Source organism: Telmatherina bonti (genome assembly GCF_933228915.1).
Source record: "Telmatherina bonti genome assembly, chromosome: 11".
NCBI lineage: Eukaryota > Metazoa > Chordata > Actinopteri > Atheriniformes > Telmatherinidae > Telmatherina > Telmatherina bonti.
The window spans coordinates 12,798,674-12,817,649 of NC_136629.1; the positions used below are offsets into that span (position 1 = coordinate 12,798,674).

At 42.2% G+C, this 18,976-nt stretch overlaps 1 protein-coding gene across 1 annotated transcript; it reads left to right on the forward strand.

Annotated features, from left to right (window-relative positions):
- Positions 1-2,078: 2,078 nt before the first annotated feature.
- Positions 2,079-10,681, forward strand: LOC306762269 (uncharacterized protein; the record flags this gene model as incomplete). The annotated part of the gene is made up of 5 exons (XM_079248711.1): positions 2,079-2,207; positions 5,302-5,467; positions 5,748-5,806; positions 5,884-5,968; positions 9,531-10,681. 5 exons carry the CDS (start codon positions 2,079-2,081, stop codon positions 10,679-10,681), a joined length of 1,590 nt encoding a protein of 529 aa, XP_079104837.1.
- Positions 10,682-18,976: the final 8,295 nt, after the last annotated feature.

The following is an 18,976-nucleotide window of genomic DNA, read 5'->3' on the forward strand; positions in this document are numbered from 1 at the left end:
TTGTTCCTGTTCTGGATGGTGGTATCCAGAACTTTGTTACTGTTCTGGATGGTGGTATCCAGAATGTTGTTCCTGTTCTGGATAGTAGTATCCAGAACGTTGTTCCTGTTCTGGATGGTGGTATCCAGAACTTTGTTACTGTTCTGGATGGTGGTATCCAGAATGTTGTTCCTGTTCTGGATGGTAGTATCCAGAACGTTGTTACTGTTCTGGATGGTGGTATCCAGAATGTTGTTCCTGTTCTGGATGGTAGTATCCAGAATGTTGCTGGGATCCACATCTCTGATATCTCGCAACACTTGTTGGGAACTTCTCCTGGATTTTCTCACCATTCATTGCAGAGTTATATGCAGATATACTGAAAATATTCCTATCTTGCAATAAGAAAGAATCCTCCAAAAGATCCTTGGATTCATATGCTGATCCGAATCACTCCCAACATTTAATGGAGTCTAAGTTAGATCACAACCATTCTCAGAAAAGGATTTCCATGATGTTTTTACATAAAGCTGCTGACGGACAGATAAATACGGCTAAAGCATAAACTTCTCTGTGGAGCTAAAAATGTTAAGTCCAAATTTAGCAATGACAAAAAAGAAAGGAAAAAAAGGGATAAAAAGCAAAAATAAACACCAGCATCAGTTCACAAAATCCAGTAAAACTGAAAAATATTCAAACAGGAAGAAAATATTCATGTTCAGTGAAAACAATCCACCGAATAAAAGACAGAAAAATAAAAGTATTTCATTTTAACGTTTATTAATTCAACAGAATATTCTGTTTCCAAGAAGTGTTTTCATCTATTGCCCTAATTCTATGTTGTTCCTCATTTTATTTCATTTTCAAAAATCCTTCAACACATTTTTTTCTCAGAAAATGAAAGTGAATGTTTTTAGATTATTTAATATTGTTTTTTCTTCTGATACTTTTACAGTTAAAAATATCAACTTTAATAGTTCCTTTTAAGATTTCCTATAAAGCTTTTATTAACCTTATCTTGTAGTTTTTCATAACATTTTCTGTAACATCTTGACTTTTAAGTTACTTTAGATTTACTTAAAATACATCAAATATATAAAATAATATTAAAAGTTTTTTTTAAATTATTTAAGAGTTCCACCATATAACTCCAGGTCCATCCTTTTTGTTATTTACCTTTCTGTAATATATCACTGAATAAATGCCTTGAATTGACACTAAGCTATAAATAAAGCCCATTTGTGAAAAGGGATAAAGGGTTAAAAGGAAATGTTTAAGTGATTTTTGCAGGTATGAGGTTAAAGGGAAATATTTAAGTAATTTTGCATATATGAGGTTAAAGGGAAATGTTTAAGTGATTCTTGCATGGATGAGGTTAAAGGGAAATGTTTAAGTGATTTTTTCATATATAAGGTTAAAGGGAAATATTTAAGTGATTTTGTATATATGGGGTTAAAGGGAAATATTTAAGTGATTTTGCGTGTAGGCTATGAGGTTAAAGGGAAATGTTTAAGTGATTTTTTTCATATATGAGGTTAAAGGGAAACATTTAAGTGACTTTTGCAAGTATGAGATTAAGGGAAATATTTAAGTGATTTTTGCATGTATGAGGTTAAAGGGAAACATTTCCAAGAAGAAAAAACTCTAAAACTACGCGTTTTTCGTCGCCATGGAAACCGAATGGAGAGCGTGCTGGAACTCAAACTCAAACTCAAACATGCGTTTGGTGATAAAAAAAAAAAAAAAAAAGAAAAAAAAAAGAAAAAGAAAAAACAAGAAAAAAACAGTGCCGTTCACATGTCTGATGAGGATTCAACACTGTAACACTGTAGAAAGCTCAGAAAACTCAAAATACCATAATAGCACCCCTTTAAGTGATTTTGCAGTGTTGAGGTTAAATGGTAATATTTAGGTGATTTTTGCATGAAGGCTATGGGGTTAAAAGGAAATATTTCAGTGTTTTTTGCAGGTATGAGGTTAAACATAATCAGGTTTCGCGGAACCGAGCAGCAGGAGGAGACAATGACGTCACTTCCGGTCCCATCCGCTAATCCTTGTTAGTTTAGTTAACCCGCTACTCAGCAGAGAAAATCTCCAACATGGTGGATTTAATCTCTTTCAGAAATGAAGTGACGTTTATCTTAAACAACCTGGCCAAAGCGGTGGTGACGGAGATATTCACCGCAGCTGAGAAAGCCTCTTTAAACGCACAAAATCCTGAAGCGGAGGTAAGCTAACTATGCTAACCGTAGCTAGATAGCCCTTCCTGTATGATGACTTCACAGACTCTGGTTCTGATTCTGAGTTTATTCTTTATTATACCCTAATCTACTACTACTTAAAACACCAAACAACAAACACAACCTTTAAAATGCAGTTTAAGATAACTTGTTTGAGTTGGCCTAGTTTACATAAAGTAATTAAAACAGTTTAATTTGGTTTTCCATCCATGTAAATTAAACTAAATTAGGGTAGATTGCCTTCAGATAAATTTAAATACTGAAATATTTTGCAGGGGATTCTGTGGTATCCCTATTTTTTTTTTTTTTTTTTAACTCTTCAAGTTATTGAATGTTTCAGTATCAGAAAGTGAACAGTGAGCAGAATCTGCAGCTTTTTGCTCCTGACAAGATGTCATGAGTTTGGTGGCTCTTCTAATGTGGAGTTAGTAAATGTTTCGCCATCAGCTGGTGTAGTTTCAAGCATTTTTAAAGCATTTTAAATCAGCTGATGTAGTTCCCAGCATTTTTAAAGCATTTTAAATTAGCTGGTGTAGTTCGCAGCACTTTTAAACATGCAGTGGTTCAACCAGCACTTAAAGGCCCAGTGTGTGAGAATTACTGACATTGAGTGCTAAAGATCAGAATAATGACCTGAAATACCAAACACAGTTGTGAATTGACATGGCGGTCGGTTCCAGATACACATTTTCATCTGCAAGTGGATCAGGTATCTACATGTGTACTGTGTTCTTCTGTGGCTCTAGCTCCAATCAAACAAAGCTGCTACTTAGGGCTGCTTGATTATGGCCAAAATTATAATCACAATTATTTTGTTTGAAATTGTGATCCTGCTTATTTAACACGATTATCCTTTTTATCTTTAACAACATGAATATAGTTAACATTAAACTGACTTTTAAACTATGTCTTTAGGATTCCACAAATTTTAGAAAACAAACAAATAACATGAAGCTTTGTCTTGACAAAGTGCAAATACTCATGTAAACTGAATAGATAAATATAAGTATAAATTAAACAACGCTGCGCTTCGTGGTGTTCTTGACTCGGCGTCGGGCATTATAACTGTCAAATGCATGGTTCAGATTTATTTAATCCACTTTTACCATGGTCCCATATAGGAAACATTATATAACAAATTTGTATTTCTTTTTTGCAACATTTTCTAAATATACTAAATTATAGAAACTATTTCATGTTGGCCTGGATGTAATTTTTATGCCAAACAACCACTGTCAGGCTACAACGCGTTTCTTTAACTCACCTGTTAAAAGACAGCTGATCTGAACCAGCTGATTAACGCGTTGCTACGGTGATGCCCCATGATGGAGGGGTATTACAGTGATTTAACTCGCCGAACTACGTATGCGTTCATACAAAAATAATGCAGCCAGTTGTCACTGACAATGGTATAAACTATGTTGTAGTGAACTTCCACAACCTACTGCAGTTATTCTACATTGACCTGCAGCCGGAGCCGACTGAGACTGGCCGCCTGGGAGTGCTTTAGGACGGGAGTGGCTCCCGCTGCTCCTTCCTTACAGTAACTGCAGAACAATATGTGCCTTCAAGTCAGTCGCCAAAACACCAGAAAAGTCTCAAATAACTCCAGTACAAGTTCCTAGCTTTGTCGCTTTTAAAAAAAAAAAACTCGCCAAGTTGGTAACAGTGTCTGAATGAAACCAAAGCGGCTGTGGGAGGAGTTTACAGCACAGCGCTGCAATGCTAGAGACGCTCGATTAGCAGCTGAAAACAGTAGGAGAGGAAACTGCAAAGAGAAAAATAATCACACCCTTTTATTTTTATCTTCATCTTCTGCCGCTTATCCGGGGTCGGGTCGCGGGGGCAGCAGCCTAAGCAGGGAAGCCCAGACTTCCCTCTCCCCAGCCACATTTGCCAACTCTGCGGGGGGGATCCCGAGGCGTTCCCAGGCCAGCCGAGAGATGTAATCCCTCCAGCGTGTCCTGGGTCTTCCCCAGGGTCTCCTCCCAGAGGGACGGGCCTGGAACACCTCACCAGGGAGGCGTCCAGGAGGCATCCTGACCAGATGCCCGAGCCACCTCAACTGGTTCCTCTCGATGCGGAGGCGCAGCGGCTCTACTCTGAGCTCCTCCCGGATGACCGAGCTCCTCACCCTATCTCTAAGGGAGAGCCCAGCCACTCTGCAGAGGAAACTCATTTCAGCCGCCTGTATATGAGATCTTGTTCTTTCGGTCACGACCCACAGCTCATGACCATAGGTGAGTGTAGGAACATAGATCGACTGGTAAATCAAGAGCTTCGCCTTCTGGCTCAGCTCCTTCTCACCACGACAGACCGGCACAGAGCCCGCATTACTGCAGACGCCGCACCGATCCGTCTGTCGATCTCGCGCTCCATCCTTCCCTCACTCGTGAACAAGACCCCGACATATTTGAACTCCTCCACTTGAGGCAGGACCTCACTCCCGACCCGGAGAGGGCAATCGACCCTGTTCCGGTTGAGGACCATGGTCTCAGATTTGGAGCTGCTGATTCCCATCCCAGCCGCTTCACACTTGGTCGCGAATCGCTCAAGTGATGATTGGTCAATTACCAACCTAAAATGTTAGAAAGGGTCGCAATGAATTCTGGGATAGGAGAGGGGGCATAGGATGCATCTCTTGTAGCCTTTGTTTTAAGCTAATCTAGAGCCAAATGAAGTATGGATTTTAAGGGTGGAATCGAAGGAATCGGGGCAGCACTTGGCGTGTCACTATGACCTACGCAGCCGATAAATCCACAAGTCTAATTGTTCAGACCCTGAATTGAGACATAGCAGTATTTACTGATCATCCTCTTACCAGATGGTTTGACAGTTGTGTTTTCAAAGTATCGACCTTCAGACTGTACAGGCTCTGCCGCCATCTATACGCTCCTTAAACAGCAGCTAAAGACTAGTTTTTAGATGCTTTTGTGGGTTTTTATGACAGTATTTTTATGTTTTTATGATTGTATTTTAGAAACTATTCTTTGTCTTTTACTTTATAGTTTCCTGTGAAGCACTTTTTGGATTCTCTGTATGAAAAGGGCTGTAGAATGAACTTATTTACTGCTCCTCCCAGGAGAAGCTGGGAGTTGTGGTGGACAGTCTGTGTCTGGAAGCTGTGGACAGAATCCTAAAGATCCTGGAGACTGTGGATGACCTGCAGGCTCCGCCTCCACCTCCGCCTCCACCTCCGCCTGCACCTCCGCCTGCACCTGATGACACCTATGAGGAGTTAGCAGAAGGTGAAATCTCTTTCTGTTGAAGAATGATGATGTCCACATTAGCTCCTCAAAAAATAGTTGTAAAATAGCTGTATTTCTACTTTTACATTATTATTCAGTGTTTTTATGATCATTATTTTTATTATTCAGCACCTTCTCACCGGAACAAGTTCCTAGTCTGTGAATTGTTCAGACAATGGCAATAAAAGTCTTTCTGATTCTCTGATTCTAATTCAAACGTTGCGGAACTCATGCTTCAAAATAAAGTAATTAATTGTATTTATCTTTAATCTGTGTCCAGGTGGGGATACAGGTGGGCATCGCCCCGTCCCGGGACACACCTTCATCCTGGTTTACGGGGTGAGTCAGTAAATCAGCCGCTGATGCGAGTCAGATGCTGACTCAGCTGATCACTAACAACTGTTTTCTGATTACAGAACGATGCTCTGCTGCAGAGGGATGCTAACGCTGCTACTGATGCTAGCGCTGCTGCCAGTGCTAATAATTTCAGCAATGCCTCAGGTGAGTTCACCTAACGGATGAAAACGAGGGGTTAAGGGATAACTTGATCCGAGTATTGATTATCTGCTGGTACAGAAAGAGACAGATCAGCTGATTTGGGTTCTGATTGAATGTTTCTGAACAGCTGACGCCTGTAAATCAGACTAAAATGAATACCAGTGAGCAGTGTGCGATTTATGAAAAAACCAGAGGGGGGGACATTTTTAAAAATCTTTTTTTTAATAAAATAACTGGCAACACGTTATCTTTCACGCAGGTTTCCTCATTCCAAACTGGAAGAAAAATCTGGAAAATAAAAATAAAAGTCAGTATAATGTTCCCAAAATTTTGGCCTATTCAAAAGATTCTTATTATTTTTTAATGTCCTTACCTATAAACTTAGCAGAATAGCCTGGTATGGGGAGGGATCTCAGCTTTGTTTGACCTTTTCCCAGTGTATATAGCTTTTTATATAGCTTTTTGACTGCCTCGACCAAAGACTGAACATTAGTCTATCCCCCCCCCCCGGAATAAAAATTGAATGACCAGAGGGGGTGCGGTGGGGGGGTGGGCATCAAAAGCAAAGAGGTCGCACCCTGCCGGTGAGTGAAGCCCACTCTCTGAGCTTGTCTCTCCTGACTGTAAGTCTCTGTGTGTGGGCAGTCGAGGTGGAAGTTTATTCCAGCTTTGAACTGCAAATAATTCCGGTGGATCTGTCAATTTATCTAATACTTTTCTGAACTTCTGGCTGAAATGATGCACATGACAAATCCTCATGTATCTCTGTTTTTATCTGTCATAAGGCGGCGCCGGTGAAAAACTGGCTGCGTGGCCTAAGCTTTAGCTTGGTTCTGTATTCTTCTTTTGTCATTAATGTTACATGTCTGTATATCAAACCTTGGACGAGCTGGCTTGAACTTTGAATTTCCCCTCGGGGATGAATAAAGTATCTTTGATTTGATTTGACAGCGTTTTAATTCGTTTTAATTCTTGGGGACTTCAATATTCATGTTTACCGTCCAACCAAGCCAGTGGTTTTTAAATTTGATTGGCTCTTTTAATGTAGTTCAGTCTGTGGAAGGCCCATGAACAGAGAAACACACGGGACAATGTGCTTTCTTACGGGCTATCGCCGTTTGATCTTGAAATTCATGATTTCTGACTATATGCTCATCAGCGGCACACCCTCTTTAGGGTCTTGGAGGGGGCATGGGAGGCCTACATTTGCTTTGTGGACTTGGTTTAGGCATTCAACCATGCCCCCGGGGGACAACTGTGGGAGGTGCTCTGAGAGTGTGGAATACCAGAATGCCTTGTCCGGTCCCTGTGGGACTTGTACCAGAGCTTGGTCCACATTCCCAGCAGCAAGTCGGGTACGTTTCCAGTGAGGGTTGGACTCCTCCAAAACTGCTGTTCATCATCAACCCTGTTTAGAACTTTATTGAACAGAATTTCTTGGCACAGCCGATGTGTTGAAAGGACCCGGTTTGGGATCAGGATGGCGTCTCTGCTTTTTGCAGATGATATGGTTCTGTTGGGGTGTGATCTCCAGTTGTCCCTGGAGTAATTTGCAGCTGAGTGTGAAGCGGCTGGGACGAGAATCAGCACCTCCAAATCTGAGACCATGGTCCTCGGTCGGAAAAGGGGGAGTGTCCTCTCCATGTTGGGAATGAGGTCCTGGTCCAAGAGAAGGAGTTCAAGTATTGGGGTCTTGTTCAGGACTGAGTGAAGGATGGAGCATGAGATCAACAGATGGAATGGTGCAGGTCTGCAGACTCTGTATCGGTCTGTTGTGGTGAAGGATACTGTTGACCATAGTATCCTCATTGCTAGGCTGGAACTACTTTAAAATGGTTTAAATCATGTCTCAATGATAGAAGGTTTTATCTGAACTTTGGAGATTTCGCTTCCTTTTTTTACTGTCTTCCATCTTTGGTCCAGTGCTCTTTTTGCTGTATATACTTCCTCTAGGCTCCATACTAAAGAAACATGGGATCTCTTTTCACTGTTACCCAAATGACTCCTAAATTTATGAGTCATTTTCCTCTCCGGAAGCCCAACCCCTCAGCTTCCCTAGAGGTTTTATTGCGCTGTTTTGTGTTGTTTATCAGGTTTTATTGCTCTGCCTAAAGGAGGTTCAGTCTTACTGTAAAAATCCTGAGGATAAAACTGAAGTCTTGTTATTTTGGCCTCCTAACCTCTGTGCCAATCAGAGCATCCAGCTTGGATCCCCGGAAACATACAAAAGAACATCCAGTAAAACTTATGAGTGATTCTTGATCCTATGTTTTTAATTGATAAGCATATAAATTCAGTGATCAGAGCTTCTTTCAGGTAACAATTCTTTCTAAAGTCAAACCATTCCTGACTTATTCTCACGATGAGTAGGTGATTCATGCTTTTATCTCTTTTAGACTTGATACTGTGATAGTCTTTTCTCAGGTTCTCGGTTGTCTCGTCTGCAGCTGCTCGACTGAACAGGATCACGTAAACTTCATCATATCACGCCTATTTTAGCTTTTATTCATTTGGCTTCACATAAAGTGTTAAAATGGGCCAGCCCCCTCTTATCTTTCTGACCTTTTTACCACTACACACCTCCAGAAGCTTCGGATCTGCTGCTTCTGATTGTCCCAGTGTCCAAGTCAGGAGGTACAGATTCTTTTTTGTTCTAGTGGAACTGCTTTTCTCTCCACATCAGGACCTCACTAACAGCAGGCATTTCTGAAACTCATTTCTATTCCACGGCTTATAACTCAGGTTGAGTTTTTTTTTACGTTTAGTTCTTTGTGTTGTTTATCAGGTATTTGTTTATATCTGTTCTGTGTCATTTTAATGTTTTGGTTTTTTTTTAATACAGCCCTTCATTCAATGGCTGTTTTTTTATTTTTTATTTTAATTTAACTCTTTATTGAGAATGCATATCAAATTTACAGTTTTAAGATACATTATTTTTGCATTTGTAATGTTAATATTCAGTTTTGGGACATTGAACATTGGTGGCAGGGGAGCCAAGTTACCTCGACATTATTTATGTGAGCATTTGAGTCAGTCTACTACAATGTAAAGCAGCAGAAAGTCAGATCTAACCGGCTTAACATATTCTGTAGAAAGTGTCTCTCTGCTCTTTTAGGGAAAAGACAGTTTTCCATGGCACAGATCTCTTGTACGATGTTAATCCAGTCCTCAGTTGTTGGTGGCTCAGGTTTTAACCATCTCTTTGTGAGAGCCTTTCTACTTGTGGCCAGCAGGATGTATAAAAGTTTCTTATCTCCAGAGGTTAGTTTATCCACAGGTATGCTACTCATATAAAAGGTTTCAAAGGTAAAAGAAAAAACATTTTGAATATAATCATGTATTATTGACCAATAATAATGAATGACTTGGCAATATGAACCTGTTGGCTCCCTTCCTCTCAGATCTCCAACAAGCATCTCCAATGTTGACATGTGACCTATCAGAGTGTCAGAACCAGATCTTGTCCCTCCCTTCCTGTCCGGGGACATCAGTCCTACAGCGATAGCATGTCTTGGTCTAAATATGTCCATCAGAGATAATCGACTCTCCTGCGTTTTTGTTGCAGGTGAGGACAGAAGCATCTTTGAGGCAGCAGGTGATTGGTCCCGTACGTCCTCCGCTGCCTCCCCTCCCCGTCAGATGGAGGACCACGGGTACGCTCAACCAGCCGCAGCAGCAGCAGGAGGTGGAGGGAAACAAGATGGCAGTCGGCAAAGGAGTAAGAAAAGCGTCCAGACAGTGGAACCTCACCTGCAGTGCTCGCGGTGCAGCATGTTGTTCCCCAGCGCCAAGCGGCTCTCTGAGCATCAGCTGAAGTCCCACCCGGTGTGCTCAGCGTGCGGGGCGTCTTTCACTGGAGTCCTGAAGCTCCGCGAACACCAGATGAGCGTGCACGGGCTGCTGGCGTACGCTTGTGGCTTTTGCACAAAGAGATTCAATCACAAGGCGCATCGCGACCTCCACGTGAAGGCGCGGCACACGGGTGAGAAGAGCTGCCACTGTGACATCTGTGGGAAGGGCTACTCCTGCGTCAGCGTGCTTAAGACCCACAGAATCACGCACTTTTCCAAGACCTTCATCTGCGACGTCTGTGGGAAAGGCTTCTACCACGCCTGCCACCTGACGCGCCACAAGCTGGTGCACCAGGAGGTCCGGCCATACCGCTGCTCCACCTGCGGGAAGGGCTTCACGCAGGCCACCAACCTGCGCAGCCACCAGCTGATCCACACCGGCGAGAGACAGCTCTGCTCGGTCTGCGGGAAGAGCTTCCGCCACCTTAAGAACCACATCATCAGCAAACACTCCCACGAGCTCCCAGCCGGCGAGCTGCCAGCAGCCGTCAGCTGCGATGTCTGCGGTAAAAAGTTCCCCAACCCGTCGCAGTACCGAGTCCACCAGCGGACCCACAGCGGGGACAAGCCGTTTCACTGCGACATCTGCGGGAAGAGCTACCGGCTGAAGGAGGTGCTGCGGGAGCACCGCTACACACACACCGGCGAGAAGCCCTACAGCTGCTCGCTCTGCCCCAAGACCTTCAACATGGCCACCAGCTTCACCAGGCACCGCAGCATCCACACCGGAGAGACACCCTACAGCTGCCACCACTGTGGGAAGCACTTCCGCCTGCTCACTTTCCTCAAGGCTCATCTGCAGACCAAAGCTCACCGGAAGCAGGTGCAGCCGAAGCAGGCGACCGCCGCCAACCCTGGTGTCTGACCTCACATCCCAGTCAGGAGTTATTCTGTTTACCTGGAGACACAATGAGGCAACATGTTTACCTGGAGACACAATGAGGCAACATGTTTACCTGGAGACACAATGAGGCAACATGTTTACCTGGAGACACAATGAGACTACATGTTTACCTGGAGACACAATGAGGCAACATGTTTACCTGGAGACACAATGAGGCAACATGTTTACCTGGAGACACAATGAGGCTACATGTTTACCTGGAGACACAATGAGGCTACATGTTTACCTGGAGACACAATGAGGCTACATGTTTACCTGGAGACACAATGAGGCTACATGTTTACCTGGAGACACAATGAGGCAACATGTTTACCTGGAGACACAATGAGGCTACATGTTTACCTGGAGACACAATGAGGCTACATGTTTACCTGGAGACACAATGAGGCTACATGTTTACCTGGAGACACAATGAGGCTACATGTTTACCTGGAGACACAATGAGGCTACATGTTTACCTGGAGACACAATGAGGCTACATGTTTACCTGGAGACACAATGAGGCTACATGTTTACCTGGAGACACAATGAGGCAACATGTTTACCTGGAGACACAATGAGGCTACATGTTTACCTGGAGACACAATGAGGCAACATGTTTACCTGGAGACACAATGAGGCAACATGTTTACCTGGAGACACAATGAGGCAACATGTTTACCTGGAGACACAATGAGGCTACATGTTTACCTGGAGACACAATGAGGCTACATGTTTACCTGGAGACACAATGAGGCTACATGTTTACCTGGAGACACAATGAGGCTACATGTTTACCTGGAGACACAATGAGGCAACATGTTTACCTGGAGACACAATGAGGCTACATGTTTCCCTGGAGACACAATGAGGCTACATGTTTACCTGGAGACACAATGAGGCTACATGTTTACCTGGAGACACAATGAGGCTACATGTTTACCTGGAGACACAATGAGGCTACATGTTTACCTGGAGACACAATGAGGCTACATGTTTACCTGGAGACACAATGAGGCTACATGTTTACCTGGAGACACAATGAGGCTACATGTTTACCTGGAGACACAATGAGGCTACATGTTTACCTGGAGACACAATGAGGCTTCATGTTTACCTGGAGACACAATGAGGCAACATGTTTACCTGGCGACACAATGAGGCTACATGTTTACCTGGAGACACAATGAGACTACATGTTTACCTGGAGACACAATGAGGCTTCATGTTTACCTGGAGACACAATGAGGCTTCATGTTTACCTGGAGACACAATGAGGCTACATGTTTACCTGGAGACACAATGAGGCTACATGTTTACCTGGAGACACAATGAGGCTACATGTTTACCTGGAGACACAATGAGACTACATGTTTACCTGGAGACACAATGAGGCAACATGTTTACCTGGAGACACAATGAGGCAACATGTTTACCTGGAGACACAATGAGGCTACATGTTTACCTGGAGACACAATGAGGCTACATGTTTACCTGGAGACACAATGAGGCTACATGTTTACCTGGAGACACAATGATGCTACATGATGAAGCTACATGATGAAGATGCGAGGCGTTGGACCTTCTGCAGGAGAAAGGATGAAAGACCTGATCAACAACCAGCTGATCAGACATGAAGGTTTTTATCCAGAATTTGTTTAGTTTCGTGTCTGGTTTGCTCAGGGCAAACATCAATAAAGTTTTAATCAAATTCAGATTTATGATGATTTGAATTCAAACTTTAGCAATGTTTAATGTTCAAGAGCATTCCCATTAAACTTTATATCCTGCAACTGGAAGGAAGTTAAACAAGAAAATGGTCTAAATCTAAATGAGAAGGAGGATATATGTTTGTTGCTAGGCAACAAAAGCAGCAAGATGATGATGATAACAGCTGATTTTCTCAGATTCTTGATTAAACTTCACTGAAAAACTGTTTTGAAGCATTGTGGAGGAAGAAAGTCCAAGACAGAGATCCAGTCCAGGTTTTGGATCTGTGTTCTTCATCCTGATCTGGATTCAGTTTCTCCGGTTTGGTCTTTACCTTCTTCCTCCAGTAAGGTAACAAGTCCTGACTACGTTTTATTATGGCGTCTAACTGTGAACCTGAAGTTCAAAGTTTGAGTTTTGGGTGTCAAATAAACACTGATAGGTAGTAATCCATTGGAAGTAATGTGTTACTGTAATCAGATTACTTTTTTTTAGTAACTTGTAAATTAATCGGGTTACAATTGCAAAACATTAATTAGATTACTTTTATTTGCCCCAACCAGGCTGCATTATCAATCATGATTTAGTAACACACAGACAGCAACAGACACCTGCATGGATCAACGAGAGATCACATGGAGCGCGGGAGAGAGCGGGACTCTGCAGCATCTAATACTTGGAAGTACTGACATTACTTTGAGTTTGTCTGCTTTGTCTGCTGTACACTGTGTCAAAAGAAAACTTGTCTACAGTGAAAAATTCCATCTCGAGCACCTTGCAAGCCGGCACAGGAATGGGAAACTTGTTGAGAAACCCCTTCACCTGAGACCGCTGCAACTACCACATTGAATTTTACCTTCGGCGGCCCATGTCCTGCTAAACGGGTAAAAATAGACTTAAGATGGTCAGGACTTTGCGCCGCTGAACTCAAGATGCTCGTCACCAGCATGTTGTTGAAAACATGTTGCCTGTCCCACTGTAGACTCTGGATCATTCCGGCAAATTGGAAAAAAAGTATCGACCTAAAGTGGTGCGAAGCTACAAAGTCATGTGCAGAAAAAGACATAATGGATGCTAATTTAAATAGTCTTGCAAGCCAGGCTCTCTCGTACAAGCGTAGAGTCTGGGGACTCATTCGCACCAACGGATTTCTAGGGCGGGACAAGCAAGCATGGAGTAAAACAATCAGAAAAATAACGGGCGTGACGTCACTAAAGCGGCAGTGTTCGTTACAGCGAACGCAACAGAAGAAAATAAACGTGGTGTGCAGTACAGCAGACCTGTGTCGTTTTTGAGGCTACATGGCGTTATTGGCAACTCTGTGTTGCTTTTTTAACCTAATCATAGAAAAAGCGAGCTCCTGCCATGTCCGCGTGCCATCTTGAATGTTTTGAAGAACATGTGGTGACCATAGACTATATAAAAAGATGGGCGGAGCCTCCGTGACGTCACCCCTAGGTTTCTGAAGAGCTGAATTGAAGCTCGGTGGGCGGTTCCTACCATCGCCATCTTAGCAGAGGCATGTGCGTCATCTTGCCCGGAAAATACAGATATGGGCAAAGAGGTGGAGCTGAGAAGGGGGGCTGTGAGCGTCATGGTGGATGATTGACATCGGGCGAACTCCGAACTTTCTTTAGCTAAGAGCTAACCGAGCTAACCTGGAGATAACAGGAGCTAAACAGCTAACGGAGGGAAGTGGGCTAACGCTAAGTTACGTTGTTAACTGGCTAAAAAACCACGGTTGTTCTACGTTCTTCTGACTTAAAGCGGGTGATTGGGTACCTGTCAATCAAAAGGACACCCCCCCTAAATATGCCGAACTTCGAGATTAAATTACTTTTAAACGGGCGAGTTAAAAAATGATTCACTCCCCCCACAGTTGTCATGAAGGTAAACCTGACCTATTAAACCTAAAATGGATTTTTGAACCAGGCTGTAAACATGTTTATTTCTGCTGTGAAGTTGGTCTTTTTAACATGGGAGTCTATGGGGATTCACTCTGTTTTGGGGCCCCTAGTGGATGAAGGGAGAACTGCAGTTTTATGCACTTCAGCATAGGCTTCATTTTTAACTGCCGGAGGCTCCGTCCATCTTTCACATACGGTCTATGGTGGTGATGCAAGAAAATAGTCTCCTCAGATCAACCAATCAGAGCGGCTGGTTTGTTTAATACCGATGTGAATCTCCGTGAATGGAAGGGACTCCAGACTGAGTCTGATATATAGAGCACTCCAGTCTGGCATGTCAGGCTATAATTTTAAGGCTACGTGCGGAGAAGTAGACTCTGTTTCCACCACGGCTGAGATCTGGTCAGTAAATAATAAAGGTTTTATGGGTGTAACGGTTCACTGGATTTATTCCACCTTACAACGCAACAAGCATGTAAAAGAGTTGGTCGGACACACATTTGATGTTATTATAGCAGAGATTGAAGAAATCCATTCATCATATGGACTCCATGGCCAGCGTTGTGTCTGAACAAGTTCATTGAGTGATAGTTCATGAACTCATTCATATTTTGGGGGAGCGTGAACTGAACGTACTGTATTTCTGTCGAATGAACGTTATTGTGAGCGCACTCAATCAACGGTGAGAACAGCGTTCTCACACAGTTCAACTTTTCTCAAAAGAGTGCCAGATTTCCGCGGAGCCTTTCATGCAAAATCTTGGCTAAAACCAACTAAAACACACCTTAAATGGGGCCTCACATAAAGGGGGAAATACCAAATCTGGCAACATCCGCTGCTAGCCACACCGCGCATGCGTCAAATTGCAAAGCATGGAGTCAAAAGCCTTTTTTCTCCACTAATTATTATTATTTTATTTATTTATGTCCATGGCCTTGGAATCCTACTGACTGGACTTATTTCTTTTTGTTAACTTATATTTTTTTATATTTGGGCTGAATATTACAAGTTGTAGAACTTCTGTTTTTTTGGGGCAAAAAAGTCAGAAAAAATACATTAGTAAAAAATTTAAAAGTTACTCTGAAAAGAAAAATGACAGAAAATGAAAAATTGTTTGAATGTTTTGCACGTTGAAATCTTGCAATTTGAGGCGCATACTTTGTTTGCTACCTCAGCCTGGTTCCTATGTCAGATTGTTTAATTCCTCATTAATATCAAGCAACATTTTTTTCCTTATTTCTTTTAAAAATATACTGCTGGAGCAAAAGCTGTAGCTGGCTACGAGTATGGACTGAATGGGTTGCAACAACTAGAAAATAACAGTATTCTTAAGATAATAGTTTGCTGCAACATATAAAAAAAGAACTATGAACTAGCTGAATTATAGAACAGTGAACTTAGTTAAAAAAAATTGAATGATGAACTATGAGCTGAACTACTTCATTTATAAATGTGTGAACTGAACTTTGAACTGTGTACGGTTAAGTTGTTGCCGCTGTGACGGACAATAGAGCCAAGCATTAAGCGTTCAGTGTGTGTCAGCTCTATAATTTGGATTCTGAAAATGAAGATGAAGGTGATGAGGAGGAACCAACTTGTCATAGAAACTCTTTCAACCACATCTGGAAATGGACAGTTTAGTCTCCCTTCACACTACAGATGAGCATCGCACACAATTAACCTCATTTCAACAAGTGATGTTGACAAACATCTAAATTCCTGTGCAGACAGCAAGGCTGTCTATATATCATTGCAAAAGGCACTTCTCTCTGGAATAAAGCAGGTCAGTCAACATTAGCCTCTGAGTAGGTGGAAGAGGTCAGCTGCAGGAAACTAACCGTTCCCACTTCCACAAGGTGGAATTCCCTGTATGAGGTGATTTCCATAATCATTGCAATTTCCCTGAATGGATTAAATCCTCAGTGTGTGAAACTGGGAATCAAATGCCTGAATGAAAGGGAGTACCAACTCTTGGAAGAGTACTGCACCGTGATGCAGCCCCCTGACAGCAGCACTGGACATCTTGCAAACGGATGAGCGCACCACGGGCCTTTACTGCCAACACTCACAAGCCTGATGCCAAAGACACTCGCTCTGAAAGATGACTTCTCTAGAATGACGGCCAGTCCTCTAAATGACCTTTTTGGATGTTGAGAACCCGCACACAGAAGGCTATTCGGCAGGAAAACAAACTATTTAAGGTCAAGGTTTGAGCTGGAGATTCTGAATCAGTTCCCTAAGATGTGCATGAAGTGCAATCCGTCCAGTGCACCAGTGAAACGTCTGCTCAGTTTAAGTGGCTTGGTGCTTTCCCTGAAAAGGAACGGACTGTCTGTCTGGAGGTTTGAGAAGCTTCTGATGACGTTATATAACCACTGTTTTACTCCCAAACAAAACAAGAAAACATGAGGCCTTGTTAGTGAAACTATCCTGTTGTGTTTCTTGTAGGTGTTCTCTGCCATACCGTATCATTTCTATATTTTTACTAATTACATGATGCCTTCCTCATGTTGGGATCGCCCTGATTGGCTGCCTTGATTGCCACCCAGCATAGTTAAATCTTGAAGTTTTCTCATGTTGTGTGATGATGATGGTCTGATGACTGAAATGTTCACTATATTTGGCACCTCTTTGTGCACTAAGCAACATGTGAATAAGTACATTTTAGCACCATATAACCTCTTGTTCAGTGTGCAGGCCTCCCTCCTTTTGTTATTGCCCATGCTGAGATCCTTGTACCCGTTCACACTACTGTATTGTGCAAAACATTCCTTTTTTTTTTTTTTTTAAAAAGGAGGCTCAAGATCCACCTTTTTAGTTTAGCTTTTACTTGAATTTTTCTTCTTTATTTGTCTGTTTATTCATTTATTTTTAAATAAATACATTTATTTACATATTTATTTATTTTTTCATTGATTTTTAATCTTTTTTATATCATTGTCTTACCTAATTTTATGACATATTTTATGTACTTTTTATGTATTTACATATGAATTAGGTTTAATCTTATTGTTCTAATTGTTGTTTTACAGAAATATTGATTTATTTATTTTATCTTGTGTGTCTTTATTTGATCTTTTTAACTTTTTTAGCTCCAGTGTTTCTTTTTCCTCATAGGGACCCTCCGTGTCGGGGGCTGCGCCTGTTTGGTCGTTGTGGCGGAGGTCATCCTGGCAGGGATGTTGGTAGGGTTTCTGCACTGCAGCCATATGGCTGAAGTGTGAACCCCGGCCTGGGTGTTTCTTTGTGGCTGTGTCACTGTTGGTCATTCCTGGAGCGGCTCCTGACATGGAAGGACTCCCCAGATGTTGTTTCCTCGCAGCAATGTCAACCCAGACACAGAGACAGAATCCTTAAGTTATTAGTTTTTATTTTGGCATTAACGGTCAGGGCGAAGGGTTAAATTGTGTGCGTGTGTGTTTTTAAGTGTGAAACTGTTTCTATTTTTATGTTGAGCTCTTTGATATGCTTTTGTATCAAAAGTGCAATACAAATAAAGTTTGATTTGATATTACATCCTAAAGAACAAGTTAACAATTGAGCAATTTGCGACCATTTAAACATTCAAAGCACCTTGTTTCTGTAATGTAATGTACGAGCGAACAGCAGTTCCAGGACAGCTGCCATGTTGGCACGTCGCTCTAGTGGCTGGCAGCGTTGCGGCATCTGTGTATTTATGTCTATGCTAAAAGCTAAAAATACTTACGGTAAGGCTATTAGCTATTATAGGCTACTACCTACCATCTTACATTGTCAGTTAAAAGTATCAAATCATTGTAAACTTATTACAAAAAAATATTTTGTTTTCAAAATAAAGACAACAATAGTTTGATTGTTTTAAATAAATACAGTGATTCATGTTTGATACTCTCTGTACATACCACCTCCTTCTTGTTTCCTTCACCTCCTCCATCTCCTGTGGGAGTCAGCAGAGACCAACCAGCGGGGGAGACACCTTGAGGACTCCTTCTATCCTCTCACATACCGGATTTATTCACAGGCTATAAGAATGCTGCGGATCCAGATGATGAAGGAACCTCTGTACGCAGGTAACAACCAGGTTTGGTCTTGAGCTAAGTTCAGTCTGAACGTCAGTTTTTGAGGCTGATGAGTCCCAGAGAACTGGTGCTGGTGTTATCCAGCAGGGACCTGGACTTAGATTAAAAGATGTAAACAACTGTTAGTCCCACTTTAGTTTCTGTACAACCGATTAAATCACCTTTATGACAGTTGATTGTTAATCTGATCGTGTATGTTTATTGGTCTGGTGATACAGCTGGAGGGTTTGGTTGCAGGTGAGTCCAGCTGTTGTCATGCCGGCTAATAAAGAGGGCAGATTAATGCTGCGTCCTGCAGGAGACAACATGTTTGTTGTTGGCTGCAGATTCACATCATCATGAATATCATCATCCCACAAAACAACTAACTAATCTGATTAATCTGCTTAAAGGCTTCAATCTGAGAACAAACATGCTCATGAGGAAACATCAAGCAGCTCAGATTTATGTTTTTCATGTGTTTATGGGACCAAACAGAAGCTTTAACAGAGGATGGAGGTTTCCAGAGACACCGCTCTGCTTTCTGTAGATGCTGTTCTGTTTTCTGGAGGGGCCATTCATACAGTATGCGTATATACTATATGTACAATATGTCTGCATAT